Source organism: Leptosomus discolor, chromosome 7, assembly GCF_034619465.1.
Source record: "Leptosomus discolor isolate bLepDis1 chromosome 7, bLepDis1.hap2, whole genome shotgun sequence".
Lineage (NCBI taxonomy): Eukaryota > Metazoa > Chordata > Aves > Leptosomiformes > Leptosomidae > Leptosomus > Leptosomus discolor.
The window spans coordinates 54,799,937-54,820,210 of NC_141397.1; the positions used below are offsets into that span (position 1 = coordinate 54,799,937).

At 53.1% G+C, this 20,274-nt stretch overlaps 1 protein-coding gene across 1 annotated transcript; it reads right to left on the minus strand.

Annotated features, from left to right (window-relative positions):
• Positions 1–8,086: 8,086 nt before the first annotated feature.
• On the minus strand, positions 8,087–10,654 carry NMUR1 (neuromedin U receptor 1). The gene is made up of 2 exons (XM_009955959.2): positions 9,760–10,654; positions 8,087–8,490 (listed from the first exon to the last, which is right to left on the minus strand). Exons 1-2 carry the CDS (start codon positions 10,652–10,654, stop codon positions 8,087–8,089), a joined length of 1,299 nt encoding a protein of 432 aa, XP_009954261.1.
• Between the last annotated feature and the right edge of the window lie 9,620 nt (positions 10,655–20,274).

The window sequence follows — 20,274 nt, forward strand, 5'->3', positions numbered from 1 at the left end:
GCTCCTCGCTGGTGGGGTGGTGTGAGGAGCAGAAGAGGCCTTGACTCTGTGTAAGCACTGCTCAGCAGTAACTGAAACATCCCTGTGTTATCAACACTGTTTCCAGCACAAATCCAAAGCACGACCCCATACTAGCTACTGTGAAGAAAATTAACTCTATCCCAGCCAAAAACGGCACATAGGGTTAAACTCCATTACATCTCCCAGGGACCATCATCCTCTTTCCTGGAGGAAAAACCTTTAAACACTTCAATTGCCACACTCACCCACCCTGACTGGGTGCAAATGGGTATTTTTCAGTTCCATTATCCCCATTTACTGTGTTTTCTTTCTTTCAGCTTTTTGCTGCTGTATACTTAATTCAACCACCCACCACACAATCAGTAGAAATCACTCTCATCTATCTCCCTTTTTCCATGTCAGGGGGATGAAGAAGACCTCACCCAGCCCTCATCTTGGCTCATGCAGAGGATGCTTTTGCACGGCACTTGCTGCTGTTGCATTTTGGGATCCTGCCAGATGGACTCACCACCTGCGAGCCGGGATTGCTGCAGAAAAATAGAAATGAAACCCAGCTCGAACCATTTGTTCTTCCATCTGTGCAAGGCTGTTGTTTAAATCAGTCCCAGCAGAGAGGTTTGGAGCTGAGGCCAGGATTAGTTTGGACAACTGGAGAGCTGGACAGAGATGTGGATCTTCCTTTCACTGGAGCAGAAATCACTTGAAGACACCAGAAAGAGCAAAGAGCTCTTCAACAGAGGGGCCCAGACCATGGTGCAAATACAAGGCAGTACCTGGAAAAAAGCAGCTTGAGCTTGGGACTGCTCACAGGCTCCTGGGATGGCTAGGAGCTGTAGGTGTGGGAGAGAAGAGTGGGACAGGCAGCAGTAATCCCCTCCCCCATTCCTCATTAATACAGTGAGGCTTGATGGGTCTTCTAAATTATAATGACTTTCTCGTCATTAACTTGATTTCTTTCTAGTGACAGCAGCAGCGAATTGGTCCCAGCTGTTCTGAGCGCAGAATGAGAAATTAAAAGGAATTAAACCAAGGCAAGTGCTGGAGGGGTTGGTGTGCAGGGGAGGGGGTGCTTTGGGCTGGTGGTAACCTGAGGGCTGCAGTAATGGGGGCAGTGGGAGATGCCAGGAGAGGAGAAGTGGGGTCAGGGCTTATGTTTCTCCCTGAAAACAGGACACTGAAAAGAAGGTGCCTGCCACAGTGAGGTCTGGCTGGAGACAGGACACCCACGTGTATGCTGAGGCCCACTGCCATGGACTAGGACACATGGAGACTGATGGGTCATGGGGTCTGGCCCCACCAAGAGAGAAGGGCAACCTCTAGGGTTGGTTTTGGGGGTGAAAGTTGCCTGAAAACAGCTTGAACGTACCAGACAAATGCCTGCCCTGAGGAAAGCAGGACCTCGTCTACCACTTGCCATAATCATGCAGCCCCCTGGGGATTTCCCCCTCCCAGGACCATCCTCCAGCTGGGATCTGGCTGGGGGAGGAAGGAGGGCAGCGCTGCTGAGCTTCTTTCCGTGCCTGCGCAGGCAAGTATCAGGCAGCAAAGGGTTTTTTATCAGCCCTTCCTCCAGAGATCAGGCACAGCAGCTGAGGAAAACCAGATTTATTTTTGTATCTTTATTTTCTGCTGCCTGTTGGCAGCTCCTGTGCCTGCAGGCGCCTGCCTGCCTGCCAGGGCATGGAGTTGGGCTTGCTTGGGGAAGCCACTCCATCCTGTCTCTGCTAAACACCCACTAGGGACCTGTGTCCTCCCCTCTTGGCAGCCCCGGTCTGATTCCTGTGTGAAATACAGCTTTTGGCCTGGCTTTTAGCCCCAGGGCCAGCTGAGACCATACTCCCACATGATGCTGGCTCTGGGAGCGGGAGGGGATGTCTCACGCTTGGTCTCAGCATCATTAATGTGAGATGGTCGTTAATGCCAGACAGTCACTCTACCTGCCCAGGAAAGATAACAAGAAAGATGTGTTTGGCCTACAGATGCCTCTCAGACAGCTTTCTCTAATGTGCCACATTAAATAGACCCAAACCGAGAAGACAAACTTGCCCTGGCTGCCATGATAAGCACAAAGAGCGATAAAACCCTGTAATTAAAGTCTGCTGCAATAATAATGCCGCAGCAGGGACAGCTGGGATCTAGCATCGAGCACGGGTCCAGGTCTTGGTTTTTTACTTGTTTTCATTGCAAACTCATTTTGGAATGGGTCGTCCCAGGTACTGCTGGGTGCTTTGGGTGCCAGGAGGGAGGGGAAGATGCCGTCTGGACACAGTGGAGTGGAGGAGCAAGGGCTGTCATTCCCTTCCTCACACTGGAGCAAGATGCAGACCAGGTCCTTAGCAGAAGCAAATACTCTCAAAAATGCATTTGAAGAGGAGCTGGCCTTATAGAAAAGCACCTGATCTGTGGGGAGGCCTTTCCCCTCAGGGGACTCCACTACCACCCTTGGGAACTTGTCCTCGTGTTTCACTGGTCCTAAATATAGATAAAACTAGATAAAAGTTAGCTTTTTCCAGTCTGGGCATCCAAGCCTTCCTCTTCATTAGGGTGGAATTTGTTCCACCCTAATGAGGACTGGAGAGCTGGTGCCCTCTCATCCTCCACATCCCACACAGGGGAGCAGTGCAGACCCCTGGGACACGTATGCTGGGGACCCCAAGCACAGCTTTTGTGGGCTGTGGGGAAGCCCTTTGCAGACTGCTGTCCTCCAAGTCAGTCGCAGGGTCCTCCACTTGTGCTCCTCAAGCCCCAGGGACCTGCTCAGGGATAATGCTCAGGAACAATGCAGGAGCCTTGGGCTGAGCCAAATCACCCCAGCCCCACTGGCAATCACAGCCAGTTGTTAGCAGTCCCCGCTTGCCCCAGAGCTCTGCCATCCAGCCAGCTCTAATCCACTTACTGCCATGCTAATTATGCATCACTTTCATTTCTTAACCAAAGTGTCCCCATGAACCAAATTAAGCATCACGCGGTCTCCTTTGACATCAATTCTATCACCTTTAGCAACAACGTGTTGTGACAGGAGGAGGCGTGGGCTAACCAGACAGTCTGGTTCTCCTGACCCATTGCAGTGGGGTTTTAACCCTGCCCCAGGTGTCCCTTGTGAAGGTGCTCGCTGGCTTTGACGGGCCACTTTGCCCTTGAAATTCTTCCTACACGTTGCTGCTAGGCTGTGGGGAAGGGCGCTGTGCATTGCACCTCTGTCCTTCCCCTCACCCTTCCATGAGGATGGTGGGCTTTCAGGCAGGGAGGTCCTTAAATAACACATGGACCTTCACTTCTTGGAGATGTCCTTTGCCCATCTAGCCCCAGTGTGTCCCTTCCCTGCTTGCCCTAAGGCAGGGAGAGGTGGGGTACGGGGAGCCCATCCCTTCCCTGCATGTGGCCTGGCCCCTCCAAGGCTCTTGGGTTTGCTGTGACATGGAGAAGACCATCCCCAGTGCAGGTGACAGTCACACCATGCTGCGGCTGAGTCAGCCTGAGCATTCGGAGCTGTGGCTGAGCATCTCCATCCAGGCCCTTGGGGTGGGCTACGCTTCCCACACCACCTCTTCCCAGCCTCCCTGCAGTGCATGGCTCCCTGGGAAGCTGGTCCCTATGTGAGTCCTGGCTCTTTGGGGAGCCACAGAGGAGCCAGGTGGGAAGATGGGTTGCCTTTGTTGTGGGGCTAAAAACTGAGCCCACGGGTGTGCCCAAGGAGCAGAATCAAACCCTACGTATATTTCTCTTGCTGTGTGTTTGTCCTCCTGTCTACCTCCGTGCTGCCCATCACCAGTCTGTGGGCACTAGTGTTAGCTTTTCAATGCCACCACTATCCTTGAGTAAGAGGAATAATGGAAGTATGGTTCAAAAAGCAGTCTAAATCAGTGCCAAGCTCAAATCCAGCACATCCCTGCGGTTTCCTGACCTTTACATTTTCCTGCTTCCCTGGTCCCCTCACAAGGGCTGGGGTCTCAGTGGGAAAGGCTGCCATGCCACATCCATGGCTGGATAGCCCAATCCGTCCCACCGCCCAGCCCCAGCCAAGGACCACTGGCTCCCAGGGACATAAGGGCATTGCCAAATTCATGCTGTACGAGTTTTCCCCATACCATGGCTGTGCGAAGGAAGCAAAAAACAACCCTTCCCTTGGCTTATTGAAGAGGGCCGGCAAAAAATCCGCTGGCACTCTCTGGGGCCATCTATCATGGCTCCAAATACACAAGGCAATCGCTGTAAAATTTGAGTTTGGCTCTCTAAAGGAAAAAAAATACCACCCCATGCCTGTTGCAAACAATCACAGCACAAAATAAAGCCTTACAAGGCTGGGGCAGCCTCATAGATGGATTGCTTTTTAATCCCCAAAGCTATGGTGATAAATCTTTTTATTGGAAGCTCTGGAGATACTGTGTCACTCAGCGCGTGCGGCAGCTGGGGAAAACAGCTCCACAAGCTTCTGGGAGTCTCCTGGGACTGGGGCCAGAGGTGATGGAGGAGGGATGGGTTCTTGCTGTGGGGGTGCTGAGCAGGCATGGGAGGGCAGGAGGGTTCACCTGGGACCAGGAGTGGTTGGTTAGGCAGGAACCGGCTGTTAGACAGACACTGCCATAAATCTGGGAAGACAGATGGACAACTTTTGGGGAATAGCTCTTTGGAAACAAAGCATTTGGAGAGATGGTGGCATGGAGCCCAACCCGGCCACATGCTACGTGTTGCAGATCTAGAGAGATGCTTCCCCCAACTCCGAGTGAAGACCTGGAGCAATGGCATCCTCATGCTCCCCCCAGGTCACGGACCCCCAACATCCCTCTGCTCTGTCTCTTCTGGTCTCCCTTAGGTCCTGAAAGGATCATTTAGTCGGTAAGAACTCCCCAGCAGTGTTTTGGAATTCTCCTTCCCCCTCGGCCATCCTGAGGCACCAGTGGATCCCACACGGGTGGGAGCAGCAGGAGCAACTCGCCCCATCCCTGGCTTCTGCTGCTTCCCCCTTCGCAGGGCTCTTTGCTTCTATACCAGCTCCCCGTGAAGAATAATCCCTCTAATTTATACTGGCAGGGGACCAGGCTGACCCCGAGGGCAGAGGGCAGTGGGGAGCATCATCCTTGGAGCAAACAGGCTCCATTAATTCCCTTCCTAGGGCTGCAATAAGTCCAAGGCAGGCAGGAGCCAGCAGCCACTGCCCTCCTGGTGATGGAGAGGTGTAAAACCCTCTCTGTGAAACTGTTCTCCCCTGGGAAATCAGTTCCATTTTTATTAGATTTCATGCCCTGACTGCAGCTTTTACTAAAATTAATTATGTGATTAAAGGACTTGCCCAGGAGCCTTCAGTTGCAGCACCTCTCGTGAGCCTGGCTGGCATGCGGTACCCACGGATTTGGGGTTGTACCCACATGCTGTCGCAAAACCCCAGTTAGGGGAGCAAAGTTTGCCTGCACATCTCCACCCAGGGCATGCCACCAGCTGTGCTGCAGCTGGGGCTTTGGCAAGCTTTTGGGATGCTTTTCAGGATGATCCCTGGCCCGGCTGTGCATGTGGTCAGGCGATGGGGCAGCCCTGGGTGGGGTGCCTGATGTGCCAGGGCCTCAGCAGCACATTTTCCTCCTGCATCTCAGAGAGGTGAATTTGGGGTAGCCAAGGAGGATGGGGAGTCCCATGTCAGGGGACAGCAGGGCACGTGGAGACACAAGGCTGCATGAAGACAATACCAGTGCCTCACCTTTCTGGCTGCTCTGAACTCCACTGCAGGTGTGTTGAGACCCAGGACCCCCAAAACAACACCAGGAGGGTTCACACACTGTCCTCTGGCACTGACCAAGGAGCTCAAGCTGCAGTGATCACAGCTGTATCCTCGCACACATCCTCCCGACTCACGGCACGAGGGACCCCGAAGCTCCACACAGACGGCTGTCACTATATAATAAAATGCTATCGACCGCCTATTAAAAAGCCATTCCCTGGAGATTTGTGGCTGGGGAAGTGGCTGGGTGAAGGGAGATGGGGCAATAATAGCCATCAAGGAGGTCAGTCACGTCCACCCGTGCAGCAGTGATGAGGGGCCCTGCACAGCTGCCAGGGTGCTGTCCCTTGCCAGGATCACCAGCAATGTGAGCTGGAGGGGGAAGGAAATAAATGGATCTCGATACCCTTGGCCACGCTGACATCCTCTGGAGAGAGACTGTGAGCAGCTGGCAGGACCCTGAAGTGCGAAGTTACTGCAGCCCCACGCCCACCCTCACGCAGCAGCACACAGCAGGACCCCACAAGGGCCGGAGGAAGGGCTTTGCCCATGGCAGACCCCGTTGTGGCAATGGGGAGTTGGGGTGAGCCAGCTGCACCGCCCCCGAGCCAGGGACCGGGTCGATGGGGGCAGAAGAGAGTTTGCGACCCCCAAATCCTGCCCGTTCTTGGTCTTGACCACGGCCCTGTGTGATGTGCTTAGGAAGGGCTGGAAGCAGAGCAGCAGCAGGCAGTGGTGCCCCTGCCAGTGCTCTGCCCGGGGCTTGCTCCTTCCGTATTTCTGCTCAAGTCCCCAGGCGAGCCCCACTGACACATCCCCTCTGCCCAGAGGTGCAGCCGAGGGATGCTGAGCCAGAGGAACCTCCTTGGCTGGCCAGGGGAGAGCTAGGGCTGGGGAAGTTGGGCAAGGCAAGATCTCAAGCTGCTTGGACAGCCCCTCGGGTGGCATTTTGGAGCCCCGATGTTTCTTCCTGCGGGAGGACCTGGCGTATGCTGGGAAGTCAGCGGCATAGATCTCAGACAGCAAATCGATAGGTCCTTCCAGCCTGGGGGAGCACAACCAGCCAGCCTGTGCTCCCTGGCATTTTCATGACATTTCTCGGGCCACGTGTCTGGGGACTGATTGATCGTCACCACTCTGGAGGCAGCTCCCCCTCTGCAATGGCCCCAGGCCCAGTTCGGACCAAGTATGCTGGAGACTGGGAAAGGTGCATCCCTCTCACACTTTCCCTGCCACACCGTGCCCTGAGCCCACCTGGCCCCACAGACCCACTGCAGCAGCAGAGCTGGTGGGACACCCCTACTGCTCATCACCCTGGCACATGGCCTGTCCATCACCCCCCAGGAGGACAGCCCCGGTTCAGCCCTGTGCAGGGAGCAGAGCTGGGTCCTGGGGGAACACAACCAGGGCACAAATCAGGCCGACAGCTTTTTTGAGTTCTCAATGAGGCTCAACCCATTCAGGCAGGGATGGAAGGCTCCCTTCATTCTCCAGCGGTGCACGGGGCCATGGCGGGCTGAGGAAGAGGAGGGTGGCACCTTCTAGATGTGGGTCAGAGAAAGGGGAGTGGGGCATATTCGTGGGGCATGGGGACAGGCATGGAGCTGTGCCTTGGCACTGCAGGCAGCCTAGGGCTCCTGTTGTCCTGTATTCTCCCCCACAGGCTCCAGCTCTGGAGAGAGCGGCTTTGCTCCTTCCCTTGCCCTCAAGGGCCTGGGGACACAGGGTGGCAGGAAGGCTGGGAGCAAGGCGCTGTACCAGCACCCTGCAGCTGGATGCCAGCTGGCACCACTGAAGGGATGTGCAAGAAAAACAGGGGCACGTCGGTGCCGGAGGGCCCTGGGGAGGTCTTGAGGGAGAAGGCATCCACAGACCAGTTTTTCCCCACTCCATCCCATGCAAACCTCTCCTGCTCCCCTGGGTCTCAGCCCGGGTGTGAGCACCTCTCGGGGCACCCATCTAGCACAGTGTCCCAAAACAGTGCAGGGTGCCTGACACCCCTGACACCCGCACCCGTGGACTCACCCTGCTGAGCCACAAGGGATGGAAAGTTTTTCCCTGATGTACAAACCATCCGTCCCCACACCACGAGGGATGCCCTGGCCTTGGCCAGTGCTGGTGCTGAGCACAGTCGGTGCAACACATCCAGGGCACAGCATGGCCACTGCCACCGTGTACCTGGAGCAGCGCTGCTGAGAAAACCAGCCTTCGCATCCCAGCAGGATGGCACAGAGAGACAGCGACCCTTCCAGTGCTCCTGCCCCGCTCCCCAGCACAGGATGGGTGCCACAGTCAGATGGATGCTGGTGGTGGGGAAGGCTGGTACCCAGCCCCCCCGCGTCCTCCTGCTCATCAGCAGAGGGATGTTGTTTGGGTGGTGGCCTGGCCCCTCTCCACCTCCTCCAGCTTGTGCTCCTTGGCATCGGAGAGGGGCAGCCCATTGGCACCAGGCATGGGCTCGCACTCGGTGCTGCGGGTGGTGGCACGGGTGACACTGGGCGAGTATTTCCGTGACTGCAGCGGGTGGTGGCCACAGTGGCACATCGCCTCCTTGAACATCTCCCGGAAGCGGGTGGACATCAGGTTGTAGAGGATTGGGTTGGCAGCCGAGCTCAGGTAGAAGAAGACGCCCGAGATGATGTGGACGTACTGGAACATGTGGAGCATGTGGCTGGTCCAGGTGGAGATGAAGCTCCAGACAAGGCGGTCGGTGTGGAAGGGGGCCCAGCAGATCCCGAACACCACCACCAGCACAACTGCGGGGAGCCAAGGAGCTGGTGTTACTGGGGGGACAAGGCTCACCCTCTCCAGGGACCTCTAGTCCCTGGCCAAGCACTGCCCTGTTTTGGTTTCGGCCATAGCAAAGAATACCCAAAAAGGCATGGGAGAGAGGAAGGGGCAGTGGGTAAGGGCCCACCCCAGTGCATTTTTGACTTGCCACGGAGGAGCTGGAGGTCTGGACAGGTTCTCCCTCCATCCATCTCCTGCCAGAGCTGCTCCAGGTGCTGCTGTGCCATGCACCTCTGCTCCCCATTGGCAGGCAGCTGGCCCTGCCACTGCCCCGGAGCCATGCAGCTCAGCTCAGGGATGCCCCTGTGGGCGTCCAGCCTCTGGGCACCCTGCCACCTACTCTGGCAAAGCTGAAGGAGCAAGAGCTATTTGTGCCCTTTCCTTGTGCTCTGGTTTTGGGTTTTTTTTTTCTAACCCATCTCTGCTGATGGAAAGGAAAGGGGGTGATGCATAGGTGGTCTTGGGGTCCCCTGCCCTGCCATACCTGTGCCATGCTGCATCTCTGTGGTACATGGGGACAGGTTGCTTTTTGTCTCCCTCCTAGCCCTGGTGCCAGTGGAAGCAGACAAGTGGTAACTTGTCTGGCACGTGCTGGAAAAGCAGCCCTGGCCCCACTGATGGACTGGGCTGGGCAACCTGCCATTGCTGTGCTGTCACGGGGCTGGGAGCACGCAGAGGTCAGCATGCCGGGGAGAGATGGCCACCCAAGGGCAGCCAGCTCCTGCTCCTGCTGCTGGGAAGGGGGCCAGAGGCTGCAGGGATGGTGCTGGGGAGGGGAGGAAGGGCACAGAGCAGTTGGACAGAGGGATGCTCCAGTCCAGCCTTGGGTCAGTGCATCACTGCCACAGGACGGTTGCAGTGGCTGAGGGGCTGGGTAAGAACTGGTCCCTCTTTGAGAGATACCACCACCACCAGCAGCACATGAGGTCTGTGTTCAGCAACAGGGGGCAGGTTCCCCCATCCCAGCTCCTTTCCCTTTCTCACCCAGCACTTTCCTGCAGGAGGGGAGGTCTCGTGGCTGGGAGGGAGCTAGCATGAGCAATCCCCACCACTGGACTGCAGCCACCAGATCTGTCTTTGCCCCAACACTCCACAAGCTAGCCCTGCAGCCTTTGTCTGGGACAACCCAGTCTCAGTGCTCTGGACTGGCTGTGCCTCAGTTTCCCCCCAGCACCCTTCCAACACAGCCTTGGGAGATATCCCCTGGCTCTGCCCATCCCCAGCATTAGACTCACACAGCATCTTTGTGACCTGCCTCCTCTTGACTTTCTTCTGCCCCTGGGTGTTGTGGCAGTAGCAGCCACCACCAGATTTGGCTCCCAAGGCCTCCAGCATCTTTTCTTTCTTGAGCTGCAGGGCGATGAGCAGGTGGAGGATGCTGATGGTCCCCATGGGCAAGAAGAAGAAGACAATGGTGGTGATCTGGATGATGAGGTTGTAGGTCAAGCGCGGCTTCACCAGGGTGCAGATCTCTGAATCAGGCACCTGCCCTCGGCCAGGCACATAAAGAGACTGCAGCCCATGGAGGCTGGTGTTTGGGATGGAGCAGACGACTGACAAGACCCAGATGGTGACGATGACCCTCTTGGCGTGATTCCTGGTCACCACATACTTGGCCTTGAGTGGGTGCACCACGGCGATGTAGCGCTCCACGCTCAAGGCTGTGACATTAAGGATGGAGGCGAAGCAGACGGCCTCAAAGAGCAACGTCTTGAAATAGCAGCCACTGGCGCCCAGCAGGAAGGGGTAGTTGCTCCACAGGTCGTACAGCTCCAGTGGCATCCCCAGCAGCAGCACCAGCAGGTCGGACACGGCCAAGCTGAACAAGTAGTAGTTGGTCGGCGTCCTCATGAACCTGTGCCGGAGGATGACGATGCAGGTGAGCGTGTTGCCCACTGCTCCCACCACAAAGATCAGCAGGTAGATGACACAGACTGGGACAAAGAAGCTGGACCGTCGGGGTCCCAGGTACTTATCCCGCAGCTGCTCCTCCGTCAGGTTGGCATCCTTGGGGTCGAACAAGGTCTCTGAGTGAATCCTATTGCAGAGATCAGGGCTGATGGGCTCCACAGGAAAGTCTCGCTGGGACAGGGAGAACTCGGGGCCAGAACAGTTGACGTAGGGATTCATGGCTGCGGAGAGACAGAGAGGTTTGCGGGACCCTTTCCTAACCCCTCTGCTGCCCCGGCTCCCTCTGCCCCTCTCCCCATTGGTGTCAGGGTGCCAGGATGCTGCTGATCACCACAGCTCTGCACCTTCACACCCATCCTGCCCCAGCCCCAGCTTTTCCTTTGAAAAATCACCCAAAATCTCCCCCCAGCCTCCATGCAGGGTTCCTAAGCACTCCTTGCCCCACTTTCCATCCACAGACAGCCATCCAGCCCACCTTAGCCCCTTCACCCCATTGTCAGGGGGATGCCAGCAGGGCTGTCCCCTCTCCCTGGTCTCAAAGCAGAGCAGGATACAGCCCAAAAGCCAACCCCCAAAATCGATCCCAGCTCCAACTCAACTAGCCATGCAGAGGGACTGACAGGGCGACCATAAAACAGGCAGAGGGAAAATTGATTTCCCAACCCAAGAAGGACTTACGGCTTGTTGGGAAGCTCCAGATGAAGGCTGAGGTCCCACCACCCCTGCGCCGGACAGGGTCGGGCTGGGGAGGGAGTGTGGGAGGGGATGGAGACTTCACTGCCTTAAGAGGCAGGCTAATGAAATCCTGCCGCTGCGCTCCCGTCGGAGCTCAGCGTGGAGAAGCTGCCTGCCCTTATTCACCTTCTCCCTCTCATCCTCCATCAGCAAAGAGGCTGGTGGGCGAGCCAGGAGGGTGCCAGGGGCTTCCTCTCCCACCACTGGGCAAGCAAAACCCGATACTGAGACCTTACCTCTCCCTGTTCGCAAAGCGCACTGCCAAAAAGATGCTCTTCAGAAAGAGAGAAGAAATGATGTTAAAGTAATAAACTCCATTGACTCTGAGTCCCGGGGGAGGGCAGCGCAGCCGTCTCCAGCCCCACCAGCCCACCAGCAGTCTTCGCAACGCAGGGATTTACCATTTGCGTGGTGTCTGTGGTAAGACATCGATCAGCCCCTCTGCCGTCCTGATACTGCCCGGCGTGGGGGCCCACGCAGTGCCCAGCTGTCCGGGCTCAGCTGGGGAAGATGCAGACGGACCCAGCAGCTTCCTGGGGTCTCCCCACTTCCAGATCTGCAACCCCTGGGTCACCCGAATCACTCCCATATGGAGCAGGCAGCTCCAGCAAGCTAACGCGCTTTGGTGCGAGGAAGTGGCTGCGCTCGCAGCATCACCCCTCGCTCCACGCCGGGGTGTGCTCCCTCCCTGAGCCCAATCTGTCTGTCTGCACTCCTGCCTGTCCTCTGCGCTGGCACCCGGTCCTGCAGACCCATGGACACACGCACGCATGCACATACACGTGCACGTACACAAATATGCACACAAATACATGCACGCACACACATGCCTGCACACACACACTCACGCATCCCCGCTCCCCCGCGGCTCCTCTCTCCCGAAGAAGGGCTGGCAGCTGCCGAGCGGGGCGGGGGCTCCCCGGCTCCGCCGCCACCACCGGGCTCTCCAGCCCGCCCCGGGGATAAGGGGGTGACATCGCAGAGGGCTGTGCCTGGCGAGGAGGGGGGTCGGAGTAAGGGGGGAGGCGGCAAGCGCATCGCTCCGCCGCTCCGTGCCGTGGCAGGGGGCGCTGCCGCCCCGCGGGACGGGCAGGCACCCGCGGGCACGGGTACACGCGTCGGTCCCTTCATCCCCTCCGAGGGTGGCAGGGCCCAGAGGGACTGTTACAATCAAGTTTGGATTTCGAATAGATAATTGCTTTTCATTGATAACTAATTGCTTTTAATGAACGACTTAATTGCTTTAAGGAATAATTAACGCTTTGTATTAATGCAATTAGTTTACATTGTAGTAAGAAATATATATAAAACCTCACTTATGCTAAGAAACAACAGATGCAGGCCTTACGGAGAAGGTCAAAGCTAAAGTTGCTGCTAATTTTGAAATTGTCCAGAACAGAACAGGGAGGCAGGGAGACAGGTACAGGGAGTGAAAGTGCGCATTCTTGGCGTGCCTTCTTATCTTATGTGATGAAACCAGAGAAACCAAGGAATGTTAAGGTGAAGACCCTCACATCCTCCTCATCTTAATTTGTTTATCAGAGATCTTGATCAGTAAGATAACCAATGATTACGTTAGTATAGGAATACTAATGAAGTTAATTAATAGGGTGGACCAATCATTGTAAATGTCAAAATTAATAGTGGGCATAACATGCATGCTTATATTAAGATATGTTAAAGACCATGACTTTGCTTGGATATAAAAGAAAAAGGATATAAAACGCTGTATTTTTTTAATGTAACTTTGAAGCACATAAGGTGGAGCTATCCCCCGTGCTTCCCAGTGCTGCAATAAGAACTGCCTGCTTATCTGCAACTGTGTAGCTAAGTTTGTCGTGATTGTGACCTTTCGTCAACAGGACCAGGTCCGTGTCCCCCCCCCAGGGATGACGCCTTGAAGGGCTCTGCCATCCCAGGGACCCTCCTCCCTTCAGCCTGTCACAGCGCCATCCTCAGCGTGCGCAGAGGTGTTTGCCTGAGCCGGGTGGGATGGACCTGGAAGAGCATCTGGCTGGGCTGGATTCGAGCAGGTGGGACAGGGATCTTGGAAAAGGAGCCTGGAAAGTGAAAGAAGGTGTTAAGGGAATCTTAGTAAATAAGGTGTTGCTTAATGATTATCTAGATTGCTGTATATCCCAAGGAATTGAATTAGTAGATATTGATTGATGTTTCTGTTAAATATGGTACAAATTAACTGAAGCAAGAAGTCTTGTGGCTCCGTATGAGATGGGAAAGTAGAAAATATCTGAAAATATTTTCTTTTTTTGAAACGTGTGATATGCTTTAGTCTCTTCAATATTAGCTAGCTAGCCTTGTCTTTGGTATTGCCTAATCAGGAGAAACAAGAGTGTAACTCCCTGCCTTTGGCGAGGCTTATCACTTGAAGGCCTGCTTCACTGTGCTCAAGTAGGGTCTTTATCACTTGAAGGCCTGCTTCATTGTGAGGCAAGATAAGGATGAAGGAGGAATTGTCTTTACGCACAAACCGTGACCACGGAGGAGGATGTGCCCAACTGGCCTTGAGCTGTGGGCCTGGGGGAGACACTGCCCAGCTGTCCCTGAACTGCCCATGCTCTGGAGGATGGGTTCAAAAGAACAATCATGATGAAGACTATCAAGGAACTCTTACTTCCTCCCCAAGACCACCAAGAGACCCCCGAAGGGGAAGACTGTGTCTGCGCCAGGGGAGGAGATCTAATTTGCATCCGAAGCAGGACAGAGAGATGAATATGTACTAGGTGATGATGCAATTTTGTGAATATGTAAGTTTTGCTGCTTTAAATAGGAGGCAATTACCGCGGCTCGGGGTGCAAGCATCCTTAGGGCACCTGACCCTTGCTGCACCCAGTGCTGCAGGGCTGTAATAAACATCCCTGTGACGCACTGAAAACTCTACAACCTAAAAGGTTATACAGTAGGTATGTTTATTGCGTGCAGATGCACGGGGGATCGCTCCACCACAAACGTGCACACCCATCGTGGCTGCTTGTCCAGTATTTATAAAGTTAAAACATCACCTATTTCGGAAACGCCTGTACATATTCATGACCTATCCCCGAAAAGGCAGTTCTTTCCGATCACTTCATTTCCATAATCTCCGCCTCGGGCTCCTCCTTGGTGCGCTTGCACAGTTCCTTCTGGTGGTCGTGGGCAGGGGTCTTCAGGGATGAAGGCCGTAGGTCTTCCTCGCTGTGTACTCTTCAGCTCTCCCCTGGAATCTCTAATTTGGCTGAGCTTGCAGTACCAGACCGATCTCAGCCTGGTCTGTCCTTGAGTGCACATCTGGCTATCTCCCTTTTGTTACTGTTTAGAGATGGACGGTAGCTAGCCTTCCTTAGCCCTTATCTCCTCCTGCCTTTGACACCTTTGAACCATGAATTACGCCCTAGTTTCTGTCTTTTCTGTTTCCCTTATCAGCTTCTTTCTCAAGCATTCCGGCCTCCTTCTCAGGTAATTTGCAGGGGTTAGTGACTAATTGCTTACCTGCATGCATGTTAGTTCTAGGAAAGTAAGTTTTAATAGTTTTAGCATTTTCTATATAGCTCCCCATTAATATTTTCGATATATCTTTCGTTACAAAGTATATTTTCTATATGGCCCCCTATCACCTGCTTCACAATCAACTTTGATTGCAGGGCTCTTTCGCGGATCACTTACAACAGACAGCTCCTGATAAGAAACGGGAACCTGTCTTAAGAACTGGCTGAAACTGACCCTGCGGTTTGGGCAAGAGCCAAGGAGCAACTGAGTCTGCGCAAGAACAAGGGGTTACTGGCGGTGACGAAGAGGAGCCACCAGCCTTCATCTCCACGACTCCCGGCGACCGCCACAAGGAGGCACTGTGCAAGCGCAGTCAAGGAGGAATTTATGGAAATGAGTTCTGGGAACTAATTTTAATACGAAGCGGGGACAGGGCATGCATATGTGTAGGCGTATTGGGAAGCCTTATGTCTATGTAACATGTGACTGTATAAATCTAAACCGAGTTGCCGCGTTGAGGCGCGTCCGACTTTGGTGGGACTGCCCCGGTGCTGCCCGGCGCTGAATAAACACACCTACTTTATAAATCTCACAGGTCGTGCAATCCGTTTTCCGCCCGTCGGTTCGGCGAGGCGGGCAGGAGGCTCCGCCTGACCGCGGGGTCGGTTGGGGAACGGGCGCCCCTGGGCGCGCCCCGAACGCTCCGGGGAGGAGCCTCCGCCGCCGGCCGCTCACCGCGGGAGCAAACCACCGCCTCCGGGAGCAGCCCACCGCCTCCGGGAGCCGCGGATCAGAACGGCGTCGCTTTCCCCGGAGGAGCCGCTCACGGCGGGAGCAGCCTCCCGCCGCCTGGAGCAGCCCAGCCCTCGCCGCCTGGAGCAGCCCCCCGCCGCCTGGAGCAGCCCAGCGCCCCGCCGCCTGGAGCAGCCCAGCGCCCCGCCGCCTGGAGCAGCCCAGCGCCCCGCCGCCTGGAGCAGCCCAGCGCCCCGCCGCCTGGAGCAGCCCAGCCTCCCGCCGCCTGGAGCCGCGGGCCGAGCGGCCTGTTTTACAGGAGCGGCCTGTGAGTCGTACGCGCGGCCGGGGCAGCCGGTAAATCGCGCAGAGCCGCCCGGCGTGCAGCACAGGCCCCGCGTGGGGGGAGGGTGCCCTGCGTGGTGACCAAGGGGTTTGCTGACCGATCGGGCGGCCGCTGACGATCTTGGGGGTAGATCGAGCAGATCCGAGGTCACCGCTGCATCCCAGTGGCGGGCGCCAGGACGGGCCTGCTGATGACTGTGTAAGAAGCGGGCGTCTTGCGATTGCGGTAAGGTTACTCTGTGGATTATATTTGCAGCTGCTGGACGGATGTTAACTGGAGTGATAACTGTATGATTTGAGTGCCGGGGAATTTTATGTCCAAGGTCTTCGTCTTTGTGTGAGTGTGTGTATAATATTCAGATAGTTTGTAAATGCCTGTACACGTCAGTGAAGGAGAAGAGAGAAAGAAGTCACTCCTTCCGTGGTTTGGGCTCGAACCATGGGAATATTTAAACGAAGCGGGGCATTGGATAAGCAGGGGAAATGAACAAGTCTATTTAAGAGGGGCATTTGTAACTCCCGCAGGGTGGAAAGTAGCCTTGGACTGGGAACAGCCTACAGAAACCTTGCGATATCCCATAGTGGTAACTCCCTGCTATGTATGTGGGCTTGTTGATAGACTGTATAACAATTGGCACGAGGCTTGGGTTTTGTTGAAGTGTAAATCTTGTGGAAGGAGGTGGTATTGTACATCTAGCAGACGAAAAGCAAAGTGCCCTGAGTGCTCTTTCCAAAATCCACACCTTTATGATCAGAACAGAGCCTATCAAGAATCCGAAATAGTGAAGTTTGTGTGTGGGAAGAAAAACTTAATCCCAGAAATTTGGGACGTGTGGGAGGAAGACTGGGAGAAAACCATAGAGATTTGTAAGAAATGATTTGCATGGAAGCTTAATAAAAGGGTAGCAAAAGCCAAAATAAAAGATCAATAGAAGAAGCTACCAAAAAAAAAAAAAAAAAAAAAAGGAAACATTCCAGGAGGTATTTTGAAGAAAAGCCCCTTAGGCTGTGTGCTCGCTCATTGGAAAGACATTGTTGGGACTGGAGGGACAGCAGAAAGTAAAAGACCCTTATCAAGTATTATAATCAATGGTGACTGCTGTATAAGTTAGAAGGCAAAGCTAAGTGGCCACTTAATGGGTCTATAGATTATAACACTCTCTTACAATTAATGTTATTTTTAAGGAGAGAAGGAAAGTGGGATGAAGTTTCATATGCAGACATGTTTTTCACCCTCTGAAACCATCCAGAGTGGCAAAGGGACTGTGGAATGGCACCACCACAGGACCCCATGGTACTTGCTCTCGAGCGAGAAAACAACAAAGAACTTAGAGGTAAACTGAGGCGGTGCTGCTCGGCATGTAGTGTTGGACAAAGGTGTACTAAAGTAAATAAAATCCACCAGGCACCAGAACAAGATCTAACTGATTAGTTTAAGCCTCCCCTTCGACTACAGGAACTGGATGTGGACTCGGACGGAACCTCCACCCCTCCAGACAGTTCTGTACCTTCCCGTACTAGGAAGAAATCTGCCCCGACAGCCTTACAGGCACCTCTCCGAGAGGCTGTAGGGCCGGATGGCAGACAATGCTAATCAAAGTACCTTTTTCCACCACTGATTTAGGGGAATGGAAAAGGGTTGCAAAGGATTACCAGAGTGATCCACTAAGTGTAACCAAACATTTTTAGTTTATTGTAAAACAGCATCACCCTGGTTGGAAGGACATACAGTTATTATTAGAGTATATGACTGAGACAGAGAAGCAGCTAATTTTAAAAACAGCAGGGAATTTGGCTGAAGATCATTATAGGACTACAGGAGGGGACGTCAAGGAATATTTCCCTTTCCAAAATCCAAAGTGGGATGTTAATAGATCTGTGTGTGATAGGTAGAGACACGGACAATTTAAAGTGTCAAAATCCAATGCGAATTTTATTATATTAGCAAGCGAACAAGAGCAAAGGCAGCGCTGGGCGGCCGGGGAGTCTGCGCTCCGCCAACGGCTCGCAACTTCCCGCCTCGTGTAAGCACATTATATACAGTCTCATTTCCTGCATTCGTGATGTCGCAATCAGGTCGATAATCTGCGCATGTTCCTTCTGTTGCTGGGAGGTCTTTCTCTGCCTCCTGGTGATCGTAAGGATGAAGTCTGAAGGTCTTCGTCGTTGCCCTGTGGGTGGACTTATGCAAGAATGTGATTACTCAACCCCCTCAGCTACGGGTCCTGTTGACTTATGCAAGAATGTCCTTCGGTTGGGCTATCAAGCCTTGCGGGCACATAAATCTTTCATCCATACCTTCCCATACAGGTTTAATGAACAAAGCACAATATGTTACTTATTACAGTGCATATGGAAAAATTACAGGAGTATCAGGAGTGGATTTCAAAAGAAACAGAGGGCTATCCCCAAAACTATAAATTGGTCAGCTTTATATGCAGTTAAACAAGGTCCTTCCGAGTCCCCATCTGAATTCCTGAATCGATTAAGAGATGTAATGCACTGTAGTACACTGCTGGATCCTGGGTCAGAGGTAGGAATACAACAACTAGTCTCCCTGTTCTTGGGTCAGTCCACAGGGGACATTAGGTGCAAACTCCAGAAGTTGCGTCCTACAGAAAGTGGAAATTTGGAAGTGTTGCTGGATGAAGCATGGAGATTATTTAGTAACAGAGAGGAAGGATATAGACAAGGGCAAAGGAGAATGGTGGCGGTTGTCAGGGAAGAGGAGGAAAGGAGGCCTAGATGAGAACCGTCCCAATTAGGTAAGGATCAATGTGCACTCTGTAAGAAATTTGGTCATTAGAAAAAAGAATGTCCAAGAAACAAGGAAAAAGGACGAAGCCACCAGACAGGAAGAATAGTAGCCCATGTAAATGAAAATTGACGGGGACTTGGGGAATCTACTCTAGTGGATCCACTGGTTATAATGAGGCTAGGGAAGAAACAACAAGAAGTAGAATTTTTGGTTGACACAGGGGCAACATACTCGGTTTTGAATCAAGCCTTGATGCCCCTGGGAAATGACTACATCATGGTAAAAGGGGCGACTGGCCAAAGTGAAAAGGCATATTTTTGTAAGCCTCTGAAGTATAAATTAAGAAAACAATGGGGCATCCACAAATTCCTGCATATGCCCAACTCCCCAAAGGCACTTTTGGGAAGGGATTTGTTGGAACAATTGGATGCAAAAATTACATTTGAAAAAGCAGAAATTACTCTGGAGGTAAAAGATCAACAATATATCCAGATACTGAGTCTATTCTTAACCAGTCTCCCTGCAGAAGGAAAAAATAGTGAGGAGGTTTTAAACCAGATATATCCTGGAGTATGGGCCACTGATGTACCTGGAAGAGCGAAGAATGCTCCACCTGTTGAAGTCAGACTCAAAAAAGGCCAGCAACTGGTAAAAATTAAACAATATCTCCTAAAAAAAAAAAAAAAAAGAAGGAATTCAGCCAGTAATGGAAAAATTTTTACAGTTAGGATTATTGAAAGAGTGTGAGTCTGATTTTAACACCCCTATATTATCTGTTCGTAAACCTGACAGGTCATACCAAGTGGTCCAGGATCTACAGGCTGTAAATAAGATAACTGAAGACCTTTACCCAGTAGTAGCGAATCCATATACCCTGTTGACTGTATTAACACCTGAACTAACTTGGTTCACTGTTCTAAATCTGAAGGATGCCTTCTTTTGCCTCCCTCTCCATGAAGCCAGCCAAAAATTATTTGCATTCGAATGGGAAAACCCCAAAGGTGGTCACAAGACTCAACTCACTTGGACGATGTTGCCACAAGGTTTTAAGAACAGTCCCACCATCTTTGGCAATCAGCTCGCAAAAGACTTAGAATTTTGGGAAATCCCGTCTGTGGAAGGGAAGCTGTTACAATATGTGGATGATGCTGATCGCCACCAAAACAAAGGACGATTGTATGACCTGGACGGTGAGTCTGTTAAATTTCTTGAGGCTCCAAAGGTACCGAGTATCTAAAAAGAAGGCCCAAGTAATGCAGCGCAAAGTGATTTATTTGGGCTATGAAATTAGTGCTGGACAAAAAACTTTGGGACAGGCCCTCAAAGAGGCAATATGCCAAACTCAGAGACCTCAGGCAGTGAAAGAGTTACGGACTTTCTTGGGAATGACCAGGTGGTGTCGACTGTGGATCTATAACTATGGACTGCTTGTTAAACCACTGTATGCACTAACAGTCACTGAACAGAAATACCTTAAATGGAACAAGGAGACCACGCAAGCCTTTGAGCTACTGAAAAGGGCTTTGATGTTGGCCCTGGCCTTAGGGCTCCCGGACGTGAGTAAGCCGTTTTTCCTTTTCTCTCGCAAGAAGCAGGGAATTGCCCTGGGAATATTAGCACAAGATCTGGGTCCATATCGATGAGCAGTTGCCTGCTTCTCCAAACAATTGGATGCAACTGCAAAGGGTTGGCCTGGATGCCTGCGAGCGGTTGCAGCTGTAATATTAAACATACAAGAAGCCTGAAAATTTACCCTGGACCAGAGAATGACTGTCTTGGTGTCCCA

Excerpts from the sequence above, each read along its gene's own strand:
- NMUR1 (XM_009955959.2), bottom strand. The coding sequence starts at position 10,654 with ATGAATCCCTACGTCAACTGTTCTGGCCCCGAGTTCTCCCTGTCCCAG. Across the intron at positions 8,491-9,759 it reads GCAGGTCACAAAGATGCTGT|TTGTGCTGGTGGTGGTGTTC; the intron begins GTGAGTCTAATG and ends GGCTCCCCGCAG.